This window comes from Heterodontus francisci, chromosome 4 (assembly GCF_036365525.1).
Source record: "Heterodontus francisci isolate sHetFra1 chromosome 4, sHetFra1.hap1, whole genome shotgun sequence".
Lineage (NCBI taxonomy): Eukaryota > Metazoa > Chordata > Chondrichthyes > Heterodontiformes > Heterodontidae > Heterodontus > Heterodontus francisci.
This window is the reverse complement of record NC_090374.1, coordinates 121,649,199-121,672,519: the sequence shown is the minus strand read 5'-3', so window position 1 is coordinate 121,672,519 and position 23,321 is coordinate 121,649,199. Positions and strand designations below refer to the sequence as shown.

The window sequence follows — 23,321 nt, the reverse complement described above, 5'->3', positions numbered from 1 at the left end:
TACTTTATTCACGTTGTTGTACAATGTAAGAATAAGGCTTATACACTTGGTCAGACAAAAGCATGCAACTCAAACTGGGTTATAAAGTTAACAAAGCTAGCTATAATCGATAAGCACACCCACTAGGTTCCTCTGACCTTTCCCTGACCTAATCACAGAAAACAAAGGATATTTCCCGAAAAAGGGGACAGCTGACGCTAGCCAGGCGTTCTATCCTCTCTCTCTTTTACGTCGTCGCCGCATTGCTCACGCAGGGTCTTTCACCTCCGCGATGGTTGGTCTCCGGAGTTTCTCGCTGGCTCTATGCCTGAGATTTTCCATACTTATTCTCTTTCTTATCTCTTAAAACTGTGCTGTTTCTTTCCGGTTGGTTTAGGCCTGCTCACCTCGTTTGTATCTCCTCCTTATTGGCCCAGGCCCAAAGACCCCGGTATCACACAGTGTCCAAATAAGGCTCTATTCCTGTGATCTCTCCCTTGTCTTGTCACATAAATTAATTAGTTCAAACTGGTTTTTTACCAGCACAGGCCAGTGTCTGAGCTCAGGTTACTATAGTTCACAAACAATACAGCAGTTTGTAATAGATTCTGTACTTCTTGCAGCCCCTGGCCAACAAGTGACTCATGAACACGAACACCCAAGTCCCTTTCAAGTTCAACATTTCCCAGCCTCGCACCATTTAAGAAATACTCTGCATTTCTATTTTTCCCATCAAAGTGGATAAGTTCACATTTCTCCACATTGTATTTCATGTTAAAGGCCTGCTACCTGACCCGAACCCAACGGGACCAGACGACATGTATCGGGTTCGGGTCGGGTCACCCTTCCGGGTTCAGCTTTCGGGCCTCGGGTCGGGTCGGACACGCACAGCACTCTACAGACTCCGCGTCTGCACAGTGAGTGAGTAAGCATCTCTATGATGTCATCGCGCTCATGCAGCAGCAGTGCCGCTTCCTTCCATTCCATCCATCCAAAAGTGTTAAGTACAGTGAGTGCACTATGGTCGGGTCGGGCTGGGGGAAAAATGGAAGGACTCGGGCCGGGTGGGGTTCAGGTCCAACGTGGTTCTGTCTGGTCCGGGTCGGGTTTTTTTTTCCAGACCCGGGCAGGCCTTTATTCCATCTGCCAAATTTTTGCCCAATCGCTTAGCCTCTCCAAATCCCCTTGAAGCATCTTTGCATCCTCCTTACAACTCCATGCCAGTATATTCCCTCCCAATCCCATGTGCTCTATTTTTGTTTACTAACCTCTTGTGTGGGACCTTATCAAAAGCTTTCTGAAAATCTAAATATACCACATCCACCGGTTCCCCCTTATCTATTCTGCTCGTTGCATCCTCAAAAAACTCAAACAGGTTTATGATTTCCCTTTCATAAATCCATGTTGACTCTGTCCAATCCTACCATTATTTTCTAAGTGTCCTGTTATCACATCCTTTCTTATAGATTCCAGCATTTCCCTACGACTGATGTTCAACTAGCAGGTCTGTAGTTTCTCCATTTGCTCTCTCCCTTCTTTCTTAATTAGTGGGGTTACATTTGCTACCTTCCAATCTGCAGGAATCATTCCAGAGTCAATAGAATTTTGAAAGCTGACCACCAATGCATCTACTATCTCTACAGCCATCTCTTTCAACACTCTGGGATGTAGATCATCAAGTCCAGGGGATTTATCTACTTTAAGCCCCATTAATTTCTCTAGTACTTTTTTTTTTACTCATATTAATATCTTGTAGTCCCTCATTTACACTACTCCCTTGATTCTCCATTATTTCTGGGAGGTTTTTAGTATTTTCCTCCGTGAAGACAGTCACAAAGTATTTGTTTAGTTTCTCTGCCATTTCCTTATTCCCTATTATAAATTCTCCTGAAATAAAAACAAGAAATGCTGGAAATACTCAGCAGGTCTGGCAGCATCTGTGGAGAGAGAAGCAGAGGTAACCTTTCAGGTCAGTGACCCTTCATCTCCTGACTCTGCTTGTAATAGACCCACATTTGTTTTTGCTAATTATTTCCTTTTTACATACTTATAGAAGCTTTTACAGTCAGTTTTTATGTTTTTCGCTCGATTACTCTCATTCTATTTTCCCTTTCTTAATCCTTTCTTGGTCCTCTTTTACAGAATTCTAAAATGCTCCCAATCCTCAGGCTTACCCTTTTTTCATTAGCCACGGTTGGAACACTTTCCTTGCTGGGCTTTTGTGTATTAAAGGAATGTATTTTTGTAGTAAACTATGTATTAGCTCTTTAAATGTTAGCCATTGCCTGTCTACCATCGTACCTTTTAACGTAGTTTCCCAATCCACTATAGTCAGTTCATAGTTTCCTTTGGTTAGACTTAAGACCCTAGTTTCAGATTGAACTACATCACTTTGGGGGTTCCGAAGAAGGGTCACTGACCCGAAACGTTAACTCTGCTTCTCTTTCCACAGATGCTGCCAGACCTGCTGAGTGAATCCAGCATTTCTTGTTTTTGTTTCAGATTTCCAGCATCCGCAGTATTTTGCTTTTATATCACTTTGGGGATTATCAGAGTATGACAGTATGTGGGGTCAGTATCAGGTGTTCTATCGACAATGGGAATTAATGCCAGGATTGTACTGGGAAGTGTGCCCAGGGCCTGGTGGAATTTGAGAAGTTTCTGTGATCTGGCAGAATTGAGACGAGCGTTCCTAACATCTGGCAGTAGTGAAAAGGGAGGATCCCAGGATCCAGTAGCAGGTGGGTGGGGGGACCAGAGCTTTCGCAGCATAAGGAAACCAGATTGAAAAATTGGTCTCTTAGACATACCTGCCTTGGGACTAGCTGCCCACTGTGACACATATAAACTGGAAAGTTGACTAAAATTAAAACTGAAAAGAATTATAGTGTATTTTATCTATCCTATTTATATCACTATCCAGCTTTGTCAATTGGTTTCATGATAAGAAATTAAATATCTCCACAGGTAAAAACAAAAGCAGGGAAAGAGACAACAAACTTCATGGAGGTAGGACAGTAGATCTACATTCAACTAACACATCAATAAGTTACCCTAATAAGTAATCATCTGGTAAGCAGTAATTTATTTTTTAAATCTCAGCTGTTGGAAACTTCCTTGTGACGTGATTGGCACTTCTGTACTCAGAGGACAACAGACTGAGCTGGATTTAAGCATGGCTCCCAGAGGTGAAAGGACTTTTGCTACTATTTAACTGACCTGACAGGTAAGATTATATATAGCCAAAGCCACATGATTGACAAAGTCATAATTCTTCTTTATTCAAAAACTAGGTGAACACAAAAGGGATCATGTCATGCTAGGTGAGCAAATTACAGTAATACTATTCTTTTGGAGCTCTGGGCAAAATTATATTACAGATTTTGTGTATATTTGGTCACAGTTCAGTTTGTAGAGAAAAATATCTGTGAATGTGCAAAATCACAGCAGGATAAGAAATTTTCAAGTGGTTTAACATGTATGTGCACCTCTAGTTTCCAAGTAAAACCCTAATGCTGCATAAGTGGGTAACAAAACTGCACCAGGCAACTGGTACAATAACATAAGCCATTGTCAGCTCTAAAATTTACGTTTTAAGTTGGTGCATCTGACTTCCTCTAGATTTGAGATTACAACTCATGATTATTGATTTATTTTTGGGTCCAAGAGATTTAAGGAATTAATTATCTCTTAATTGGAAATGCCTCGACAATGCTGAATTGGAGAATAATGCCTTTAAGCCTATTTGAGCTAGCTTTTTTTCTATTATGAAAATGTTCTGAACTGGCTATTTTGGGCTCAGATAGCATCACGTTCATTATAAAGGCACAAAAAGTAAGAAGGACCTATGCTCACTCTTGTGCTATGGTAGCTGTTCATAGGCAGGTTGGCAAATTGTAGGAGTGTGAAAAACACCCAGAGTCCCTAAACATAATTGCAATCCACTGATCCACACTGGAAAGTGCATGTGTACGGACACTGAACAAGGTCAGCTTCAGGCTTGCTTGCAATGCACCTCTACAGGCTAACAGCTGTCTATACGATTAAGGTACCAGAGAACTGTTGTTGCCTGTGGGAACATCCATGAGAGAAAGTCAGCACATTCATGAGAGAAAGACAGAAAATTGGGAATAAAATGTTTCTTTTTCGGAATAAAAGCACAGGTCAGTAATAACTAAGCACATGTAAAAACAATTGGAATGTCTGATATATTTCCCATTCTACCAAATGACAGAGTTAGTTATTCTAAAAACAACTTTGCATTACAATTGAAATGTCACTAGCTCTAAAGATTGTGGAAGTTCCCTCATTGAAATTGACATCATGTTTGCATTCAGTCTCCGTGGAGAACAGGACACTGATGGAGTGGTGTACAAAGCATGGTTAACAGGTTATACAGAATCTGTACCAAAGGTGACACACAAATGCCTTTGGATATTTCCAAATATCTCTAAGTTATGCAATGAAATGTAATATTTTTGGGGGGGCATCAAATTACTAAAAGGGCAGGCAGGTCACCAGAATAATGAAAGAAACAGTAACTTAGACACAACTCTCCTGTATTTTTCCCCTTCCTACAGTGGTACATTTGAGACTGGTGACTAATCAACATAGTGGGACAAAATGTTAAACCCACCCCAGTCACAATGTTTCTAATATTAAGTTAGCATCGAATGGATAGACCTTATCCATGATGAATAGTAAAGAAGTGGTGCGACAAGATTTGTCACTATGTTCCGCATTTCAATATTCATTGGGACAGGCTTCATTTTTAATGCACCCCACAGGCTAACTAGTGTCTCTTCTCATATATGATGTATATCAGTTCACCCCAGTCACCATGATTTCACTCTGCCTTCTACAAATATTGTTGTCTTTTATTTTTAAAACAAAGAAAAAAAGCAGAATGCTTGTGTGCAGAAGAGGAGACAAATTTCAATCCATTCTTGATATTGTTAACTACAAATTACGTAGCGAGCCGGATTCAAAGAATGTAAATTGTGGGGATAAAATTCAACTTCAGCAGAAACTCAAAACATGCAGTAGCCCACAGGCTGCCTGTTGTACACCCTGCCTGATTTTGTGTATTTTTAGCATTTTCTGCTTTTATTTCAGAAACACAGAATGCAAATGTTGCTTCAGTTCACGTTAAAGGTGTTTAATTCAAGTAATTTTTTCACTCACCAAAAGCATACAATGTACAGACTCAGCCAGACAGGAAATGGAACAAGCCCACTGGTTACAAAACCATAAACCAAAAATGTTTTTAAAACATATACTGTGACTCATGTGATACATTGACCAGATTTGCTTCAAGATTTAGTTATTGTTGAAGGGAAGGACCACCATTAAGCAAGTAGAAAATTAGCCGGTGGTCACAAAATGCTACATTAAAGAGGAGTCTTGATAAAAGGAGATTTTGTAATCAAATAGGTCAAATTTGATTATGATATTGGGTCAGAATTTTCTGCAGCAGGAAATCTCATGGCATGCCCAGTTAGTTACACTTGTTCATACAACCATCAGGTCAAAGTTACTGGAAGTGCAAGCCAATAACAGTGCAGCAAAAGCAGTAGAGTATCTGGGACTTTGGTGAATGAAAGTATAGACAGTGTATCTCCTTCACCAAAAAGATTTAAATAAACAGAGGCAGGACAGAGAAGGAGGGTAAATTCAATGTCAAATCAGAAAGAGGAATAAATAGAGGGAAAAAAAAGATTGGATGAAGCGAAAGAGAGACAGAAAGGGGGAAAAAAGGAAAAATGTAAAATTTGACATTTTTAAAACCTCAAGTAATAATTCACCACCCGAAGGAATGAAGCTCCACAGTTAATGTTCGCTTTCTGGGCCAGAAGATTGATTGGCAGTCACAATAGTACTTACATTATTACTAGGCTTAGCTAAATGTGGCGAGTTTAATGGGCAAATTCAGCAACTTCATGGAACTCACAGGAAGGTTAAGGGTGAGATGCCATTTCCAAGAGATGGCAGATTTCTGTGAGCGCCTCCTTCACAAAGCGCAGACGATGCTGTTATGAAAGTGATTGTTTTTCTTTGTTAAAATATTTTTTGAGGAATTCATAATCAAACTGAATAAATGTTGGGCCAGTTTTTTTTCAAGAGAGCACTGAAAGAACTAATTTGTAAACAATGTTTACTGATTGTCACATGACTCAAGTTAAAAATAGAACAGAAACCTTGGTAATGGGAAAATGTGGGCAGAGAAGTCGGTAGTGCCGCTTGATTGGGCGAGCCTAGCAGCAGCAGTGTGCACCTGTGTGAGCAGAAAACTCGCAGCCTTTTGGTTGCAGCAATCAGTGTGTTTTACCTTCTGGAGTGATCAGCAGATAAAGTCAGCTTGAAGAATTAGTGAAGGAAGGAGAGAAGACCACATCCCAGCTCACTTTCCAGCATCTCTAAAAGACCGAGAAGTCCACTGTGTCAATTCATCTTGTCTTCGGTCTTTGAAGAAAGCATGCTAAAATAATTCTAAATGCTGCCTGAAAAGAACTGTTCTAAAAGATCCGAGTGACCTGTCTACGTGTACTCAGAGGCTGGACTGTATGCCGGTTTTGGAACAAACTCATCTGCTGTTTTCTTCAAAAGTGAGCAAGTAATCAGCCCAAGTGCGTTTTTGTCTGTAACAGAGCCCTGGCGTTTTTCCGGTTAACCGGTGTGTGTGTGTGTGTCTGTGTGTGTGTGTCTGTGTGTGTGTGTCTGTGTGTGTGTGTCTGTGTGTGTGTGTCTGTGTGTGTGTGTGTGTGTGTGTGTGTGCGTGCGTGCGAGAGAGTGAGGGGCTAAGGTAAAAAAGGGACTTTAAAATTTGGTTACGGTAAAAAGGGAACTTTAAAAATTTTGATGTGTGTGTTTATGCTTTACTTTATTACTAGTTAAGACTTGTTTTATAATAAACTGAGAATTTTGTTGTTCACTAAAGAAACCTGGTTAGTGTGTTCTATTCTGGGAAAAATAGAGTATATGATTGACTATCAGTAAGTGGGAAAAATTAAAATATATGTTGTGAGCTGTGGAGAAGTGGGACTGAATTAACAGTGCACTCCTCCCAGCTCGGTCATAACAATGCTCACACTACTCCAGACTTAAGTGGAAGTAAGAGAAATGATTCCGGAAGGCTCCAGGTGGATAAGGCCTCCTGTTGACAGCCCTCCTCCCCCTGCAAGCAGCTTGTCCTTTTCTTTTCTGCCTCTGCTCCAGCCTTCTCTTATATTGTAGCCCAAGTGGGATTGCAACTATAGCACCCATGACTGGGAGGAAGTGGCCTGGCCAGGACCCTTGAAATCACAAGCAAGGCCTTCTCCACATGTAGCACCACTCCCTGCAGACTTCACCAACTTTAAACAACTCTTCAAACTATCAAGCACTTACACTTCTATATTCATCAGCAACTAAACTGCAAAGTGTTGATAATCCCTTGAAATAGCACTGGGCTAGTGGGGTTCTTCCTGCAGTAGAACACATGTTCAGCCATGCACGTTCAGTTAGCTGGATTGGTGAGGTCGAAAAGGCAGTGCCAGAGTCAAATGACAGTTACATGCTGACTGATGTCACAATGTGCCTATCCTGTATATTTCCAGTGCACTCTCTTAACACCCATGCTTAATACCCTCACCAAGATGGCTATCGGCACGAACCACACCAAAAATGTTGGTAGCAAAACAGCAACCACAGTTCCGAAACTATGGGCATTACGTATCGCAATTTTGTGGGCAATATTTTAAAACACCATGAACAATATCAAGACTATACACAACAGTATTATCAGCTTATAAAGATAATACGATGTCTCAAATTTGTCAAAATACACTTGGGAAAAACTCAGATGATAAGAATTCAATGAATACCCTTTGGAATTTTTTTAAATTATGTTCCAAAACAAAACTAGGTTAAACACTGAATACTGCAACACATCAAATATATAAGCACAGTTGTTTCCAAAGCTACAGAGCATATTTAATGAGTAGCGGATATGAGCACCATCTATTGGTCCATTACATTTCTACATTATCTTTTCCTATTTACCTTATTCCATAAGTTGCTCTGCAAAATAATTCATACAATTAATCTTCCATCACATGCCTAGACCAGATATATTAGAGAATAAATAGGAGGATGTCCCTTCCACAGGTTACTATTCTTCACTGACTACATTTTTTTGAGGGGGGGGGGGCAGGGGGAAGCAGGGGCTGATACCACCCACACACTTATACATCAATTACCACTTTACATTTGAATGCAATAATTTTGCTGCCAGCTGAAGCCAGGTTTAAACTCTACAATCTACCTACGCAACATTTAACTCAAACCCACCTTTCCAATCCATTCCATGACTGCACTTCCTTTTTCCTTGGCACTCACTGTCCATCGCACTGTCATGTTCTGTTTAAAAATTGCATAACTAGCTGGAACTGACTTTTTCCAGTTAATACTTCATTTTGTCTTGAAAATATGTCGCCGTTCCTTCATTGCTGCTGGATCAAAATCCTGGAAATCCCTCCCTAACAGCATTGCGAGTGCACCTACACCACATGGACTGCAGCAGCTCAAGGCGGGACTCACCACCACCTTCTTAAGGGCAATTAAAGGTGGGCAATAAATGTTGACCTTGCCAGCGACACCTGCATCCCATAAACGAAAGAAAAGAGAGTAGCTCAAAATAAGCATTCAGGACAGTTGCAAATCCCAATTCTTAGTGATGTAACATCCTTGGATATCATCTGCGCATCAAACAAAATATCATGAATTTTCACAAACTAATATTTTTGCCTTAAACACTGCTGACATTCTGTGTTATCTTCCCTTGCAGGCAGACTTTGTTCACTTAAAATGACAGCCTCAGTATCAAGCATAACTGCCTGACTATCCACACTTGATGCCAAACCTAACCGGCAAACAAAAAAGATAAACAAAAAGACCAGAAGGTCAATTGAACCTGTCACGAAAGCCCCCCACCCACCAAGACTGAGGCACACATTATTTCGCCACATGAACATTAAAACTTAAAATTGCAAGCCCCTGACTGGAAGGACATTTGCATAGTACCAGACAGTGTTGAAACAAAGGAACCAGTCCCTGTCCCAATACACAGAAGAGACCTGGTCAAACCAGTTGGTCACGTGACCACCTGCTGGCCAACTAGGGAAGTTTTAAATTGGAAAAACAGAATTTGAACTCTGAGAACGCTGTGTGCTCCCGGTTAGAACAGAACCTCTCCACTGTCTGCCTGTTTCCATCGCTTTCCCACGGAACTGAATCTTCTGAAAAAAAAAAGAACCTCAAAAAGAGAAAAGTCTCCTACTTGAACATGGTTTAAATGGAACACTGGGCCCCGACGAACTGCAAGACTACCTACAATCAAGTGAGCTCAAAGCACAGTAAACAAGAGACTCTTCTGATATAGCCTCAAACCCCTCTCTATTATATTTTCCTCTCCTCTTTTCTGTCCCTATTTGCATGCATGTATTACATGTGCATGGTAGCGTGAGCGCATCGTATATCCGTAGGCGTGAACCTTATTAAAGTTTAAGTTTGAATAAAATTTCACATTTCTAATTTAAACCTGAGAAAGCCTGTTTATGCCTATTTCTTTGCCTTATAATTGGAAAGTTGTGAACAAGGATTCAGAAAGGGGGAGCTCAAAACACTGTGTAAAAAAATAAACCCTGTTACAATAAAACCAGGTGAAGACAGTAAAAGGCTCCCTGACACCTTTCTCACCTGGTCATAACAAACCTCTCAATCAATCATCCATGTTGCAACTAAGCATCATGCCGCTGAGTGCCAGCTATCCAAATCTACTGGGATGGGCAAATAAAACAGATTTTATAAATCCCTAGGCCAATTCATGGGGGAGAAACAATTCTGGAAAGTTCCTCTTCAATCACCAAAAATGATCAAAAACAAGTTCTAGGAGAAAGCAATGATCAGGAGCTCAACATCCCAACTATGTTTAATATGCAGCATTATCAGCCTCCTCCAGGAACTTGCCCAGCAACATTTTAGAAGGATGCAATGAATGTGTGCCCATTCCGCCAGTTGTAAACTTAGAAAAGGTCTATGACTCTCTGCAATCAGCCCTAGATTGCATCAAAATGCACAAGATGTAGATGCGTTTGCCAAGTTCACCTCTGCATTTATCCAAAACGGAGATATAATTTCATCATACATCCTCCCGCATGCAATATAGCTAGTTAAGCATGATAAGTATACATTACCTATAGCTGAAAAGTTGGCCTTTTTATTAATGGCTCAGCAAATATTATGAACAGTACTTGTGTATTATTTCTGCTAGGTTTAATATATGATCTTCAAGTTAGTTACATTCTAAGAAGGAAACCTGTCAAGTATAGTTTCAAAAAGTATGTTTCTACATAGAAAATAATGAAAATAATAAATGTATAAGCATTTCATTTTGATTCCCCCCTACATATTTTATTTAAAGCCACTCTTTTTAAATTTCCCATGCAAAATGCTTAGAGTTTATGGTGACTAAGTAAGTCAAATGGTTACAATGGTGGGGATCATACTTAAACATCAGAAAATGAAGTCTGCTAAATTAACTGATCTGAGCAGGGATAACCTTAAGTGAACCACAAGGGTCAGCCCAGGTTATGTACTCAAATTCTGATGTGCAGTTTGAATCCACAGCTTTTTGACTCAGCGCTGACACCTAAATTGGTCAGGGATCCCAAACTTGATCACTATCCAACACCACCTGCTGAAAGCGTACAAGTGAAAAGAACCAGGCTAAACTGAAGCAGACAGTCAAATATCCTGCCAAAACTCCGTGTCGAGGCTCACACATGAAGAAGGACCACCTGGATGAGACACTAGAGAGAGTCCAACAGCATGGAACTGTATCCTTCCAAGGAGTCAATAGAGTAGACCCTTGCATCTGGGAATGCCAATTAGTATGAGCATAAATGACGGAAAAAAGGGCTTTCCTATGGTATATTTTTGGAACTACATCTGCAGTAGGTGTAGACACAATGCAGCCATTTAAGTAACAGAGGTTGGGGGGGGGGGGGGGGGGGGCAGGGGAAGTCAGTATTCCAGGTCTACTATTTCACTCTGCTGCAGGAATACTTGCTAGCAACATAAGGTCACCCAAAAAAAAAGCTGTGACCTGCCTCTTGGTCAGTACAGGAATTCGCTCCACTCCTGGGCCCAGACAGGGGCACTGCACTTCAGACAGTAGGGGAGGCAGAAAAATTGGCCCTCTGGTCTTCAGGAGGAAAAGAAGTTAGCCCAGTAGACACAAAAAAACAGGGAAAAACTATATATGTACTTTAGAAGTCAACTGTGCAAGTTTATGCAAGAAAGAACTTGCATTTATATTGCATTTTCATGTTCACAGGACATCTCAAAGCACTTCACAGCCAATTAAGTACTTTTGAAATGCAATTACTGTTGTAACATAGGGAAATACGATGGCCAATTTGTGCACAAGGTCCCATAAGCAGCAATGAGATGAATAAACAAAGTCTGTTTCAGTGAAGTTGGTTGAAGAATAAATGTTATCCAAAGACTCCATGGCTCCTCTGGGAGAACTCCACTGCTCTTTGTCAAATAGTGCCCTAGGACCTTTTACAACCACCTGAGAGGGTGGTTTACCATGTTATCTGAATGACAGCACTTTCAATAGTGCAGAACACTCTCAATACTGAACTGCAATGTCAGCCCTGATGATGTTCTTCAAAAATTAAAAATTCCAAATTTGCAGTTGACACAAAACATGGAAATATAGCAATGAGCAGCAGAATTCAGCAGGATAAAAACAAAATACTGCAGAGGCTGGAAATCTGAAATAAAAACAGAAAGTGCTGGAAATATTCAGTAGGTCGGGCAGCATCTGTGGAGAGAGAAGCAGAGTTAACGTTTCAGGTCTGTGACCTTTCAGGTCAGAACAACATCTGATGAAAGGTCACAGACCTGAAAAGTTAACTCTACTTCTCTCTCCACAGATGCTGCCTGACCTGCTGAGCCTTTCCAGATTTCAGGAGGACATAAGACAGGTGAAATAGACAGACAAGTGGCTGATAAAATTTAATATACAGAAGTGTGAAGTGGTGAGTTTTGCTAAGAATGAAGAGAGGAAATATAAGCTTAATGACAATTTTAAAGAGGGTACAGGATAGACAAACCTGAGGGTGCACACTCACCAATCTTTGAAGGTGGCAGGACAAAAGCATATGGGATCCTTGACTTTATTAATAAAGACATAAGTTAAGAAGCTGTGCTAAACCTTTTTAAATCACTGGTTCGGCCTCAGCTGGAGTATTGTGTCCAATTCTGTGCACCACACTACACGAAGGATGTCAAGGCCAAAGCTGGGAGTGAGAAGGTAAAGGGGAGATTTAATAGAAGTGTTCAAAATTATGAAGGGTTTCAACAGAGTAGATACAGATAAACTGTTCACACTGACAGGAGAGTTGATAAGCAGAAGACACAGATTTAAGATAACTGAAAAGAACCAGGGGGAGAGGTGGAGACTTTTTTAAAAAATTTTTAATGCAGCAAGTTATGCTGATCTGGAATGCATGGCTTGAAAGGGTGGTGCAAGTCAATTTACTAATAACTTTCAAAAAGGGAATTGGATATACACTTAAAAAGAAAAGATTTGCAAGCCACGAGGAAAAAGCAGGGGAGTGGGACTAATTAGATAGCTCTTTCAAAGAGCCATCATAGGAACAATGGGCCAAATGACCTCTTTCTGTGCTCAAAGATTCTATGATTCGGTGTGTTCAGGTTTTTGGAGCAGGGTTTGAACTCATAACCTTCTAACCCAGAAGCGAGAGTGCTTTGACATAATTTTATCAAAACATATATAAAATGTGGTTTATACTTATTGACTGCATGCAATTTTTAGAATATTGAAGGAACATTGGAGATTTTATTAGGGTTGGGAGACTGCTATCTAACACTCTAACACATTAATTTTTCTAGGAGCAGATTTCAATCCATTAACATTAAAGGGAATCCCAAAGTTTTCTACAGGCATATAAATAGGAAAAAGGTGGTAAGAGGAGGATTCAGCTGATTAGGGACCATAAAGGGGATTTATACATGGAGGCAGAGGGCATAGCTGAGATATTAAATGAATACTTTGCATCTGTCTTTACCAAGGAAAAAGATGCAACCCAGGCAAAGGTGAAAAGGGAGGTGATTCAGACACTAGAAGGGTTATGTCTGTACTTAAAGTGGCTAAAGCACCAGGAAGTGCGCGTGGAAATTGCAGAGGCACTGGCCATAATTTTTCTGTCTTCCCTGGACTCAGGGGTGGTGCCAGAGGACTGGAAAATTGCAAACGTTACACCCTTGTTCAAAAAAGTATGTAAAGATAAACCCAAGCCAGTCAGTTTAACTTCGGTGGTGGGGAAACTTCTAGAAAGAATAATTCGGGACAAAATTAATAGTCACATGGACAAATAATTAAAGAAAGCCAGCGTGGATTTCCTAAGGCAATAATCATGTTTGTCTAACTTGCTGGAGTTTTTTGAGGAAGTAACAGAGAAGGTTGGTGAGGGCAATGCAGCTGATATGGTGAACATGGACTTTCAAAAGGTGTTTGATGCAGTGCCACACAACAGACTTGTGAGCAAAGTTATAGTTCATGGAAGTGAAGCTAGCAACATGGATATGGAATTGGCTGAGTGACAGGAAACAAAGAGTAGTGGTTAATGAATGTTTTTCGGGCTGGAGGAAGGTTTGTAGTGGAGTTCCCCAGGGATCAGTGTTGGGACTCTTGCTTTTCCTGATATATATTAATGACCTAGACCTTGATGTGCAGGGCACAATTTCAAAGTTTGCAGATGATACGAAACTTGGAAACATTGTGAACTGTGAGGAGGATGGTGTAGAACTGCAAAAGGACATAGACAAGTTGGTGGAATGGGTGGACAGGTGGCAGATGAAGTTCAAGGCGGAGAAATGTGAAGTGATTCATTTTGGTAGGAATAACAGAGAGACAATATAAAACAATGGGGACAATTCTAAAGGGCTGCAGGAGCAGAGGGACCAAGGTGCACATGTGCATAAGTCATTGAAGGTGGCAGGACAGGTTGAGAGAGCAGTTAATAAAGCATACAGTATCCTGGGATTTATTAATGGAGGCATACAGCACAAGAGCAAGGAAGCTCTGTTGAACTTGCATCAGACACTAGTTCAGCCTCACCCGGAATAAGAACAAAATAACAAAGAACAGTACAGCACAGGAACAGGCCATTCGGCCCTCCAAGCCTGTGCCGATCTTGATGCCTGCCTAAACTAAAACCTTCTGCACTTCCAGGGACCGTATCCCTCTACTCCCATCCTATTCATGTATTTGTCAAGATGCCTCTTAAACGTCGCTATCGTACCTGCTTCCACCACCTCCCCCGGCAGCAAGTTCCAGGCACTCACCACCCTCTGTGTAAAGAACTTGCCTTGCACATCCCCTCTAAACTTTGCCCCTCGCACCTTAAACCTATGTCTCCCAGTAACTGACTCTTCGACCCTGGGAAAAAGCTTCTGACTATCCACTCTGTCCATGCCGCTCATAATTTTGTAAACCTCGATCATGTCGGCCCTCCACCTCCGCCGTTCCAGTGAAAACAATCCGAGTTTATCCAACCTCTCCTCATAGCTAATTCCCTCCAGACCAGGCAACATCCTGGTAAACCTCTTTTGTACCCTCTCCAAAGCCTCCATGTCCTTCTGGTAGTGTGGCGACCAGAATTGCACGCAATATTCTAAGTGCAGCCTAACTAAAGTTCTGTACAGCTGCAGCATGACTTGCCAATTTTTATACTCTATGCCCCGACCGAAGAAGGCAAGCATGCCGTATGCCTTCTTGACTACCTTATCCACCTGCATTGCCACTTTCAGTGACCTGTGGACCTGTACATCCAGATCTCTCTGCCTAAGGGTTCTGCCATTTACTGTATACTTCCCACCTGCATTAGACCTTCCAAAATGCACCTCACATTTGTCCGGATTAAACTCCATCTGTCATTTCTTCAACCAATCTATATCCTGCTGTTACCTCTGACAATCCTCATCACTATCCGCAACTCCACCAACCTTTGTGTCGTCCGCAAACTTACTAATCAGACCAGCTACATTTTCCTCCAAATCATTTATATATACTACAAACAGCAAAGGTCCCAGCACTGATCCCTGCGGAACACCACTAGTCACATCCATCCATTCAGAAAAGCACCCTTCCACTGCTACCCTCTGTCTTCTATGACAGAGCCAGTTCTGTATCCATCTTGCCAGCTCACCTCTGATCCCGTATGACTTCACCTTTTGTACCAGTCTGCCATGAGGGACCTTGTCAAAGGCTTTACTGAAGTCCATATAGACAACGTCCACTGCCCTTCCTTCATCAATCATCTTCATCACTTCCTCAAAAAACTCAATCAAATTACTGAGACACGACCTCCCCTTCACAAAACCATGCTGCCTCTCGCTAATAAGTTCGTTTGTTTCCAAATGGGAGTAAATCCTGTCCCAAAGAATCCTCTCTAATAATTTCCCTACCACTGACGTAAGGCCCACCGGCCTATAATTTCCTGGATTATCCGTGCTACCCTTCTTAAACATACTGAGTTCAGTTTTGGGCGCAGCACTTTAGGAAAGACATGAGAGCATTGGAGAGAGTACAGAAAAGATTCACGAGAATGGTTCCAGGGATGAAGAACTTCAGTTATGAAGATAGATGGGAGAAGTTGGGACAGTTTATCCTTGCAGAAGAGAAGGCTGAGAGGTGATTTGATAGAGGTATTCAAAATCAGGAGGGGTCTGGACAGAGTAGATAGAGAGAAACTGTTCCCACTCATGACAGGATCGAGAATGAGAGGGCACAGATTTAAAGTAATGGGTAACAGAAGCAAAAGCAACATGAGGAAAAACTTTTTCACGCAGCAAGTGGTTAAGGTATGGAATGCACTGCCTGAGAGTGCAGTGGAGGCAGGTTCAATTGACGTATTCAAAAGGGAATTAGACTGTCTGATGAAAAGGAAGAATGTGCAGGGTTACAGGGAGAAGGTGGGGGACTGGCACTAAGCGAATTGCTCATTCAGAGAGCTGATGCAGACATGATGGACTGAATGGCCGCCTTCTGCACTGTAATGGTTCTGTGATCTAATCCATACAAGTGTCCTCTGTACATTGGCTGTAACAGTCCTTTGGAAAAATAATTTTGGGTAATCACAAGCCAGTTCTTAGTGAACAGAAACTACAGTAGAAAAATATCCCTATTTCAGCTTCAAGCACCATTCTCAGAGAAACCACAGAATAACTGGTCTGACATATGAAAATGTCACATTAGTACAGTAAGGACACTGTGTTGAGGCCGAGTCTCAGGCAGAGCGGAGGGAACTTTGCTCAGCATTTAATTCATCTACAGTGAGTCCTTAATGGTGAGAATCCACAGTTGAAATGAAAAAGTGTTGCGTTACCTAGTACTAACATCCATTACCTTTGATGAGCTGAAAAATTCACCAAAATTAAAACAAAATATTTAGATGTTTGTTCTGTAACTCTGTAAGGTGTTTAGTAACTTTAATTTGATCACTATTTGAAAACACAAATGTTTGGATGTCTTGCATTTAGACTGAACTGAGGGCCATCAATCCTCAGTCAAAAGTATCCATGAGATGCTCCACCACAATAAAATGCCAACAGCAGCAGAGAGCTCTCTGTATCTGTTTTGAAGTTAACCAGCAACTTTTAAACTCACTCATTAACCTAATGTACCAAGAATTTGAGAACAGCAAGCCAACTGTCCTATCCTTCAGATTGACCTATCTTCAATCTCCTGTTACAGTACAAGCAGAGTCTACCATTGAAGTACAGTACATTAAACTCGTAAAATAATTCTTGAAGTGGAATATGGTGAAAATTGTAAAAACAAAAATCTGAAATATAAACAGAAAGTACTGGCATTACAGGTTTTCCATTACCTGAAAACAAGAAACTATAGAAAGTCAAGTTGGAGTTCTGAGGAAGAGCTTACGCCATTCTTTTCAATTTCCAGACACAACTGACCAGCTTTGGATGTGTGACACTATTAAAGATAATCACTTTTTTTTTAATATTTTGTGTAGTACAAGAACACTAAAAGCTACTGTAATGTAACAAATGGTGTAAGCTATAATTATTCTACACAAAGAAAATCCTATCTTGTTTGCAGCAGCTTTTCTTTTTCATTCTTCACTCAATCTAAAGCATTCTCCATATTCAATAATTTAAGCCCAATAGGTCAATTGCAAATTATAAATTAGTAGGCATCAAGTGAATAATTTATAGACACGAATACAATTTAGCTTTCTATTATTGCTGCTATTCTGCTGCAGTAGGAATATACATAGAAGCAGAGGTCCAATTCATGCCCGTCTCAGGAACACAAAACTTTATTTCAAGTGTAGTACTGTGGAACTCATCAACCTTTATTGATACCTTTAGGAACATCATTAGGACTGTTTCCACAAGACACAATTAAAAACAGATTTGGCAGGTGTTGTGATAGTGTATTTGATAGTATGTTAAATATAATCATTTAAACATATGTTTATGCTAATATGTATGTAATCACAGGAGGTGATGCAATATCACATGATTCAGTTCTATTGCACAGTCAATTGGCACGTTCAGGCTGAAGCAATAAGTCTCCATTAAATCTCTGTGTTCAACCTCTATGCCTGCCCTTTAGCTTCATTTGTATTAATCTAGAAAGAGATAATACAATATGGTGGCAACGGTACTGAGTCGACAGCATTGATCAGCAGCTGAAAGTGACAATTCAAATCAGAAGCCCTACCTGAAGTGCTGCGACCAGATCACAGCTCTCACATCGGGACAGCAACGGTGCGAGTAGAGATTGAAGGCAATTTGGACACACTCCTGGTTTTGCCCCAGGCCAGCAAGACAAAAATCAATGGTAGTGCCAGCCACAGAGATCAGTGCAGCATTGTGTTTTGGTACGGATTTCTTCTCACTGCCGCCTCACTGGCACATCATTAGCCAACCCCAACGCAAGGGCCCCTCCCGCCTACAAGCTCACAAGCCCTCTCTGCAGCAATACAGTTCAGGGCATGGTTCTTGCTCAGCTCTGCAGACATCATAGCTTGCAGCAACTTTTAAAGCAAGGTTTGCTCCTCGGGGGAGAAAAAAAAAAAGAGTAGAAGGCTTAGGCAACGCCAGCTGGATTTCCAAAGATGGACTGGAAAGCATCTGATGTCCCAGACAAGTTCAAACTGTTTAAGCAGAGGATTGAACTATGCTTCCTAGATCACGAGGTTGTGGAAGCAGAGAAACAGGCTATAAAAATTAGGATCACTATACGAAAACGAAGGTCTGCTCAGATTCAATACTTCTGGTTTATCCAATACTGACCAGAAGGAGTCATCAAAGCTATGGGCTACATCAGAAAGTCATCTTAGGATTAAAGTTAACTTCAGAGTACACCATCATGCTGTATGGACAGAAAGCCAACGAGAACTTGGACGACTTTGTTAACTGGTGCAGAGAGAAAGCAAAAGAATGCAACATCGCTGATTCTAAACTCTTGGAATGAATTATGGAGTTGGTTATCGCCTCCACTCCTATTGAGGCGTTCTAGAAAGACATCCTGGAAAAGCCGAATGGACACGGCATGGAGAGTATACTACAGGACGGACAGATCGAAGGCAATTATCACAGGGAGACAGTGATTGTAAGATTTAGGGTTAGAGACGCCAGTGGGTATAATATCCAAGGCACCTAGGCAGAACAAGGTATGCAGTAACTGTGGGCTCTCCCAACAACCGTGTAGATGCCCAGCATACCCAGACATGTGCAAGGCATGCGGGCTTAGAAGGCATTGGGCCTTTGCAGAAGGTTCAGCAGTAGGAACACAACGAGAAGCCAGGAGCAGGCAGTGCTCAAGCTGCAGAACTATGCCACCCAGAGGCGAAGGGAGGCAAGACACTTGCATGAAATTGGGAAACATCTGATCAAAATGGATGAGGTGGATCGAGGTGAAGACACTACAGGTGAACAGCTATTTCACACGATCACCTGAGCGGAACAGGTCCATTTCGTTAACAAAATGCAAGCTTTTGCAACACACCAGATCGTCTGCCCCAATAAGGCTGGACGGCATCCACTGAGAGTGAAGATGGACACAGGTGCATGTGCCAACACTCTACCTTTCTACGTTCTCAAGGACATGGACCATGAGGCATGGAAGTGTGTGGTCCAACCCACAAGCGTGAAGCTTACGGCATACAATGGCTCACGAATAAAGTGCCTAGGTTCCCTAGACATGGAATGCAGGTACAAAGAGTCAATATGGTCTACTCAGATATTCTACACAGTGGATGTGTCAGGACCAGCAGTAGCAGAGCTACCAGCGTGCAACAAACTTAACATGGTCACCATTCATGAGCTAACCCAGTCAGAAGATCACAGCAGTCAAAACAGGTGCACACCAATTGGATCGGTACAAGACCTCCAGAGGTTGTAGCTGGATCGGTTTGGCACAGTTGGGAATTTCCACAGGGAAGCAGTCCTACACCTTAAAGAAGGTCAATGCCGTCAATCAAGCTGCCGCGTAAATGCAACCACATTCGAAAAAAATTGAAGATGGAATGGAAAAACAAGGCATCATTCCACGAGTGCAATATCACATGGACTGGTGTAAGTCCATCACTACCGCAATCAAGAAGGACAATTCAATTCAACTATGTTTAGACCCAAGGAGGCTAAACAAAGCCTTAAAGAGATGTCCTCATAAGATGCCAATGCTAGAAGAGCTAAACCCAACGTTTTCTGCAGCAACACACTTTTCTAAATTAGATGCAAAAAAAAGATATTGGTATGTAAACTTGTCAATAGGGTTGCAAGCCAACAACATTTAGAACTCCCTTTGGCAGGTACTGTTTCCTCCGTTTATCATTTTGGCTGACGGTCAGCCAGGGTACATTTCAACAGCATATGGACCAGATAACGGAATGAGTCCTGGGCTGTGTGTGTATTGCAGACGAAGAGCATGACAGAAATCTGCACTTGTTAATGGAGACTGCCTGATGCGAAAGTTTAGTTTTCAACTACAAACAGTGCTCCATTAAGGCAGATAGCATAAATATTTTCATTGCCATTTACTCAAGCTCAGATGCCTGCCTGGACCTAGGAAGATCGAAGACATGCAGTTAATGCTGACACCGCAGGACAAGGACCCCCTGCAAAGGTATCTAGGTCAATTCAACTTCTTTGTTGCGTACATACCGAGCTTCTCAGAAAAAGCATCTCCACTAAGAGAATTGCTGAAGAAAGACACACCGTTCCTATGGCAGGAAGATCACCAACATGCATTCAATGCACTGAAACAAGCGCCATCAGCCAAATCATGTTTTCAATACTATGACCCTCAGAAGTGGAAGTGGATGCATCACAAAGGTCAAGCCTGTTGTATTTGGTTCAAAAGGTCTGACACCAGCACAAGCAAATTACTCCAATGTTGAACAAGAAACTCTCACCTGCCTTCAGGATCACCAGTTTCCATACATACCTATTCAGCAAAGAGTTCACAGTCGAGACAGATCATAAGCTGCTGGAGATGATCTGGAGAAAATCGCTCATTAGTGCACCGCCTCAACTCCAGATGTTTCGCATCCAGATTCAGGGCCACAACTGTGATATCAGATACAAACCCAATAGTCAGATGGTCCTATCAGACACTCTAAGTGGACTGCTCAACCCTGGGAAGGCGCAAGACATACCACTTGATTTCTAGGTGGACGAAGTCTGTGCAAGCTTTGAGAATGTCTGCAATGTAGATCTCATGTGCTTTGGTCAAAACAAGACAGGGGGACTCCAAAGGAAGACTTCTCAAGACCCCATGCTCCAAGCTCTGTGGCAAATCGTTGTAGAAGGTTGGCCAGAGACCATTCAGGAGATCTCGATGGATCTGAGAACATATTGGCCATATAGAGACAAAAATCAATACATCCAATGGAGTACTACTCAAAGGACGCCAAGTACTCATCCTGGCAATACTTCAGTCTGACATACTTGGACAGCTCCACCAAGGACACATGGGAATAGAAAGGACGAGGGGACTTGCTCGCGAATCAGTATTCTGGCCCAGCATCAGCTTGGACACTGACCAGATGGTGAGATCTCGTGATGCAGGTCAGGACACCAGGCTGGTCAACAGAAACAGCCTCTCCAACCACATGACATACCATCATCACCATGGATCAAGCTAGCAACAGATTTGTGCTCTGTGGGCACAGAAAACTGCGGGTGACTGACCACCACTCCAAATTTCCTAATGTGCAGAGGCTTCGAGACGCATAGAGTACAGCTGTGGCCAACAGTGTTAGTGCTATCTTTAGTGTTTTTACTGTTCCTTTGGAAGTGGTGTCTACCGTGATGTCAACGGTCCACAATACATGGGAAAACTGTTCCAGGATATGGATGAATTATAGTCTATCAACCATGTCACATCATCACCCAATATCCTCATTCAAATGGGATGGCTGAATGTGTGGTCAGTACAGTCAAATCGCTGATCAAAAAGGGTTCAGAAACCAGGCAAGATATCCAAGTTGCAATATTGCATCTTCACACAATGCCAATAGGCTCCAGATTGCCATCACTTGCCGAGATTACGTTTGGTCAACCATTGAGAACCACACTACCAAGCTATCATCTCACCAAATTGTCCTTGATCACAGACCGGTTACGTCAGAAACAAAACAAGATGTAAGACGCACATGATGTGCGTGCAAGTGCAGAATTACCGCCCTATACATTGTCCAGAAGTGAGGGTCATATATCCGCAAGAACAGACATGGATCCCAGCAGAGGTGTCCAACGTGTGCAAAGAACCAAGTCTGTATGAGGTAACAACACCAAATGGTGCGGTACTGTGAAGGAATCAATCTCACCTCAGGGGAGATTCTGCTATCCATGCACAGGGTGAACAACCAGCATCGCCTATGCATACGCATGTATGTTTTGCAGATGAAATGATAACAAGAGACAAATCTGCAACTGAGGACAATCCTCCCAAACACACTCTTTAGGAGGAAAGGACTGACAGTTCGAGAACAAACCCATGTCATTGTCACAAGGTCTGGTCAAGTCAGCTGACAACCAGTACTGTCCCAAACGTAGACAACACCTTGAAGAGGAGTGTTACACTTGAATATTTTATGTAAATAGTGTTATAGTTGTCAAATTTCCTATATCTCATAAGGGTTGCTTATTTATATACATATTAATGTTATACTATATGGGGTTGTCATTTAAAGGAAGGGAGATGTTGTGATGTTAGTATGTATTTGTTAGTATGTTAAATATAATCATTTCAATATGTTTTTGTTAATATGTATGTTATCACAGGAAGTGATGCAATATCATGTGATTCAGTTCTCTTGGACAGTTAGCACATGTAGGCTGAAGCAACAAGTATCCATTAAAGCTCTGTGTTCAACCTCTATGCCTGCCCTTCAGCTTCATTTGTATTGATCTGGAACGAGATAATATGACAACAGGAATTCACAAAAATTCACTTGCTAATTTTAGAATAATTTTACTAATTTAAAAAAAAAAATCAACAAATTGATGATCTGATTTGGAGATGGGAATTAACATGGAAATAATTTAAGTTGAATTTTTAAAAGATTTTTCTGGGATATATTTCACATGCTAAAGAACAGCTTCTTTAAAAGAAACCTTTTTGATGTTCGTAAACAAAGCACCAATAATTTACATAATTTCAAGAGCATTATGAAAGCAACAAACTTACCTGGCCATTCCCAGACTAGAAAAGCTAGCTGGGACTATTAGCACATCAACCCTGGAGAAAGGGTGAGTGCCCAGGACACAATAAGCTGCAGAAAGGCACCGAGCCACCAGTGGAAGCAAAACCTCTTGGCTCCTTAATTTCAGACAATCAGGTGCAAAGACGCGATGAGGAATGCAATCCTGGGCTTGAGCTATCGGGTTTTGAAAACGGCAAGGATAGGCTGGGTGATCACAGGATGGCAGGGAAACACTAGTAAAAAAGGGTGCAAAACCACAGGGTAAAAGAATGCAGGAACTGGGGGAATAAATATAGCTACTGAAAAATATTTTTAAATGGGTCAAAAGCAAAGTAATAGCACTGATTTGATACACAATTTAATTAAACAGAGTCAAATTCTTCACAAATCACCTTTGGAAACCAATTATAGTGTAGGTCTTCCTACTATCCCAGATCATACAAAATCAATTATCCAAGTTACAATAATTCGAGGGTTTATGATTTTGCAATTTGATTCACATCTACACGTTACTGGATGATCTAAGAT

The 23,321-nt window shown here is 41.4% G+C and overlaps 1 protein-coding gene across 17 annotated transcripts in view; it reads right to left on the bottom strand.

The window, feature by feature from the left end:
• Positions 1–23,321, bottom strand: part of aopep (aminopeptidase O (putative)) — a 356,223-nt gene that overhangs the window by 275,260 nt on the left and 57,642 nt on the right. For 16 of the 17 annotated variants that reach the window (XR_010974905.1, XR_010974900.1, XR_010974901.1 and 13 more), the window contains exon 5: positions 22,778–23,026. The exons of the other annotated variant lie outside the window; for it this stretch is intronic. Coding sequence is in view for 8 of the 16 variants with exons in the window: in XM_068030074.1 (XP_067886175.1) it covers positions 22,778–23,026 (249 nt within the window). In the remaining 8 variants the exon portion in view is untranslated. The remainder of the gene's footprint in view (positions 1–22,777; positions 23,027–23,321) is intronic. 17 annotated transcript variants of the gene reach the window in all.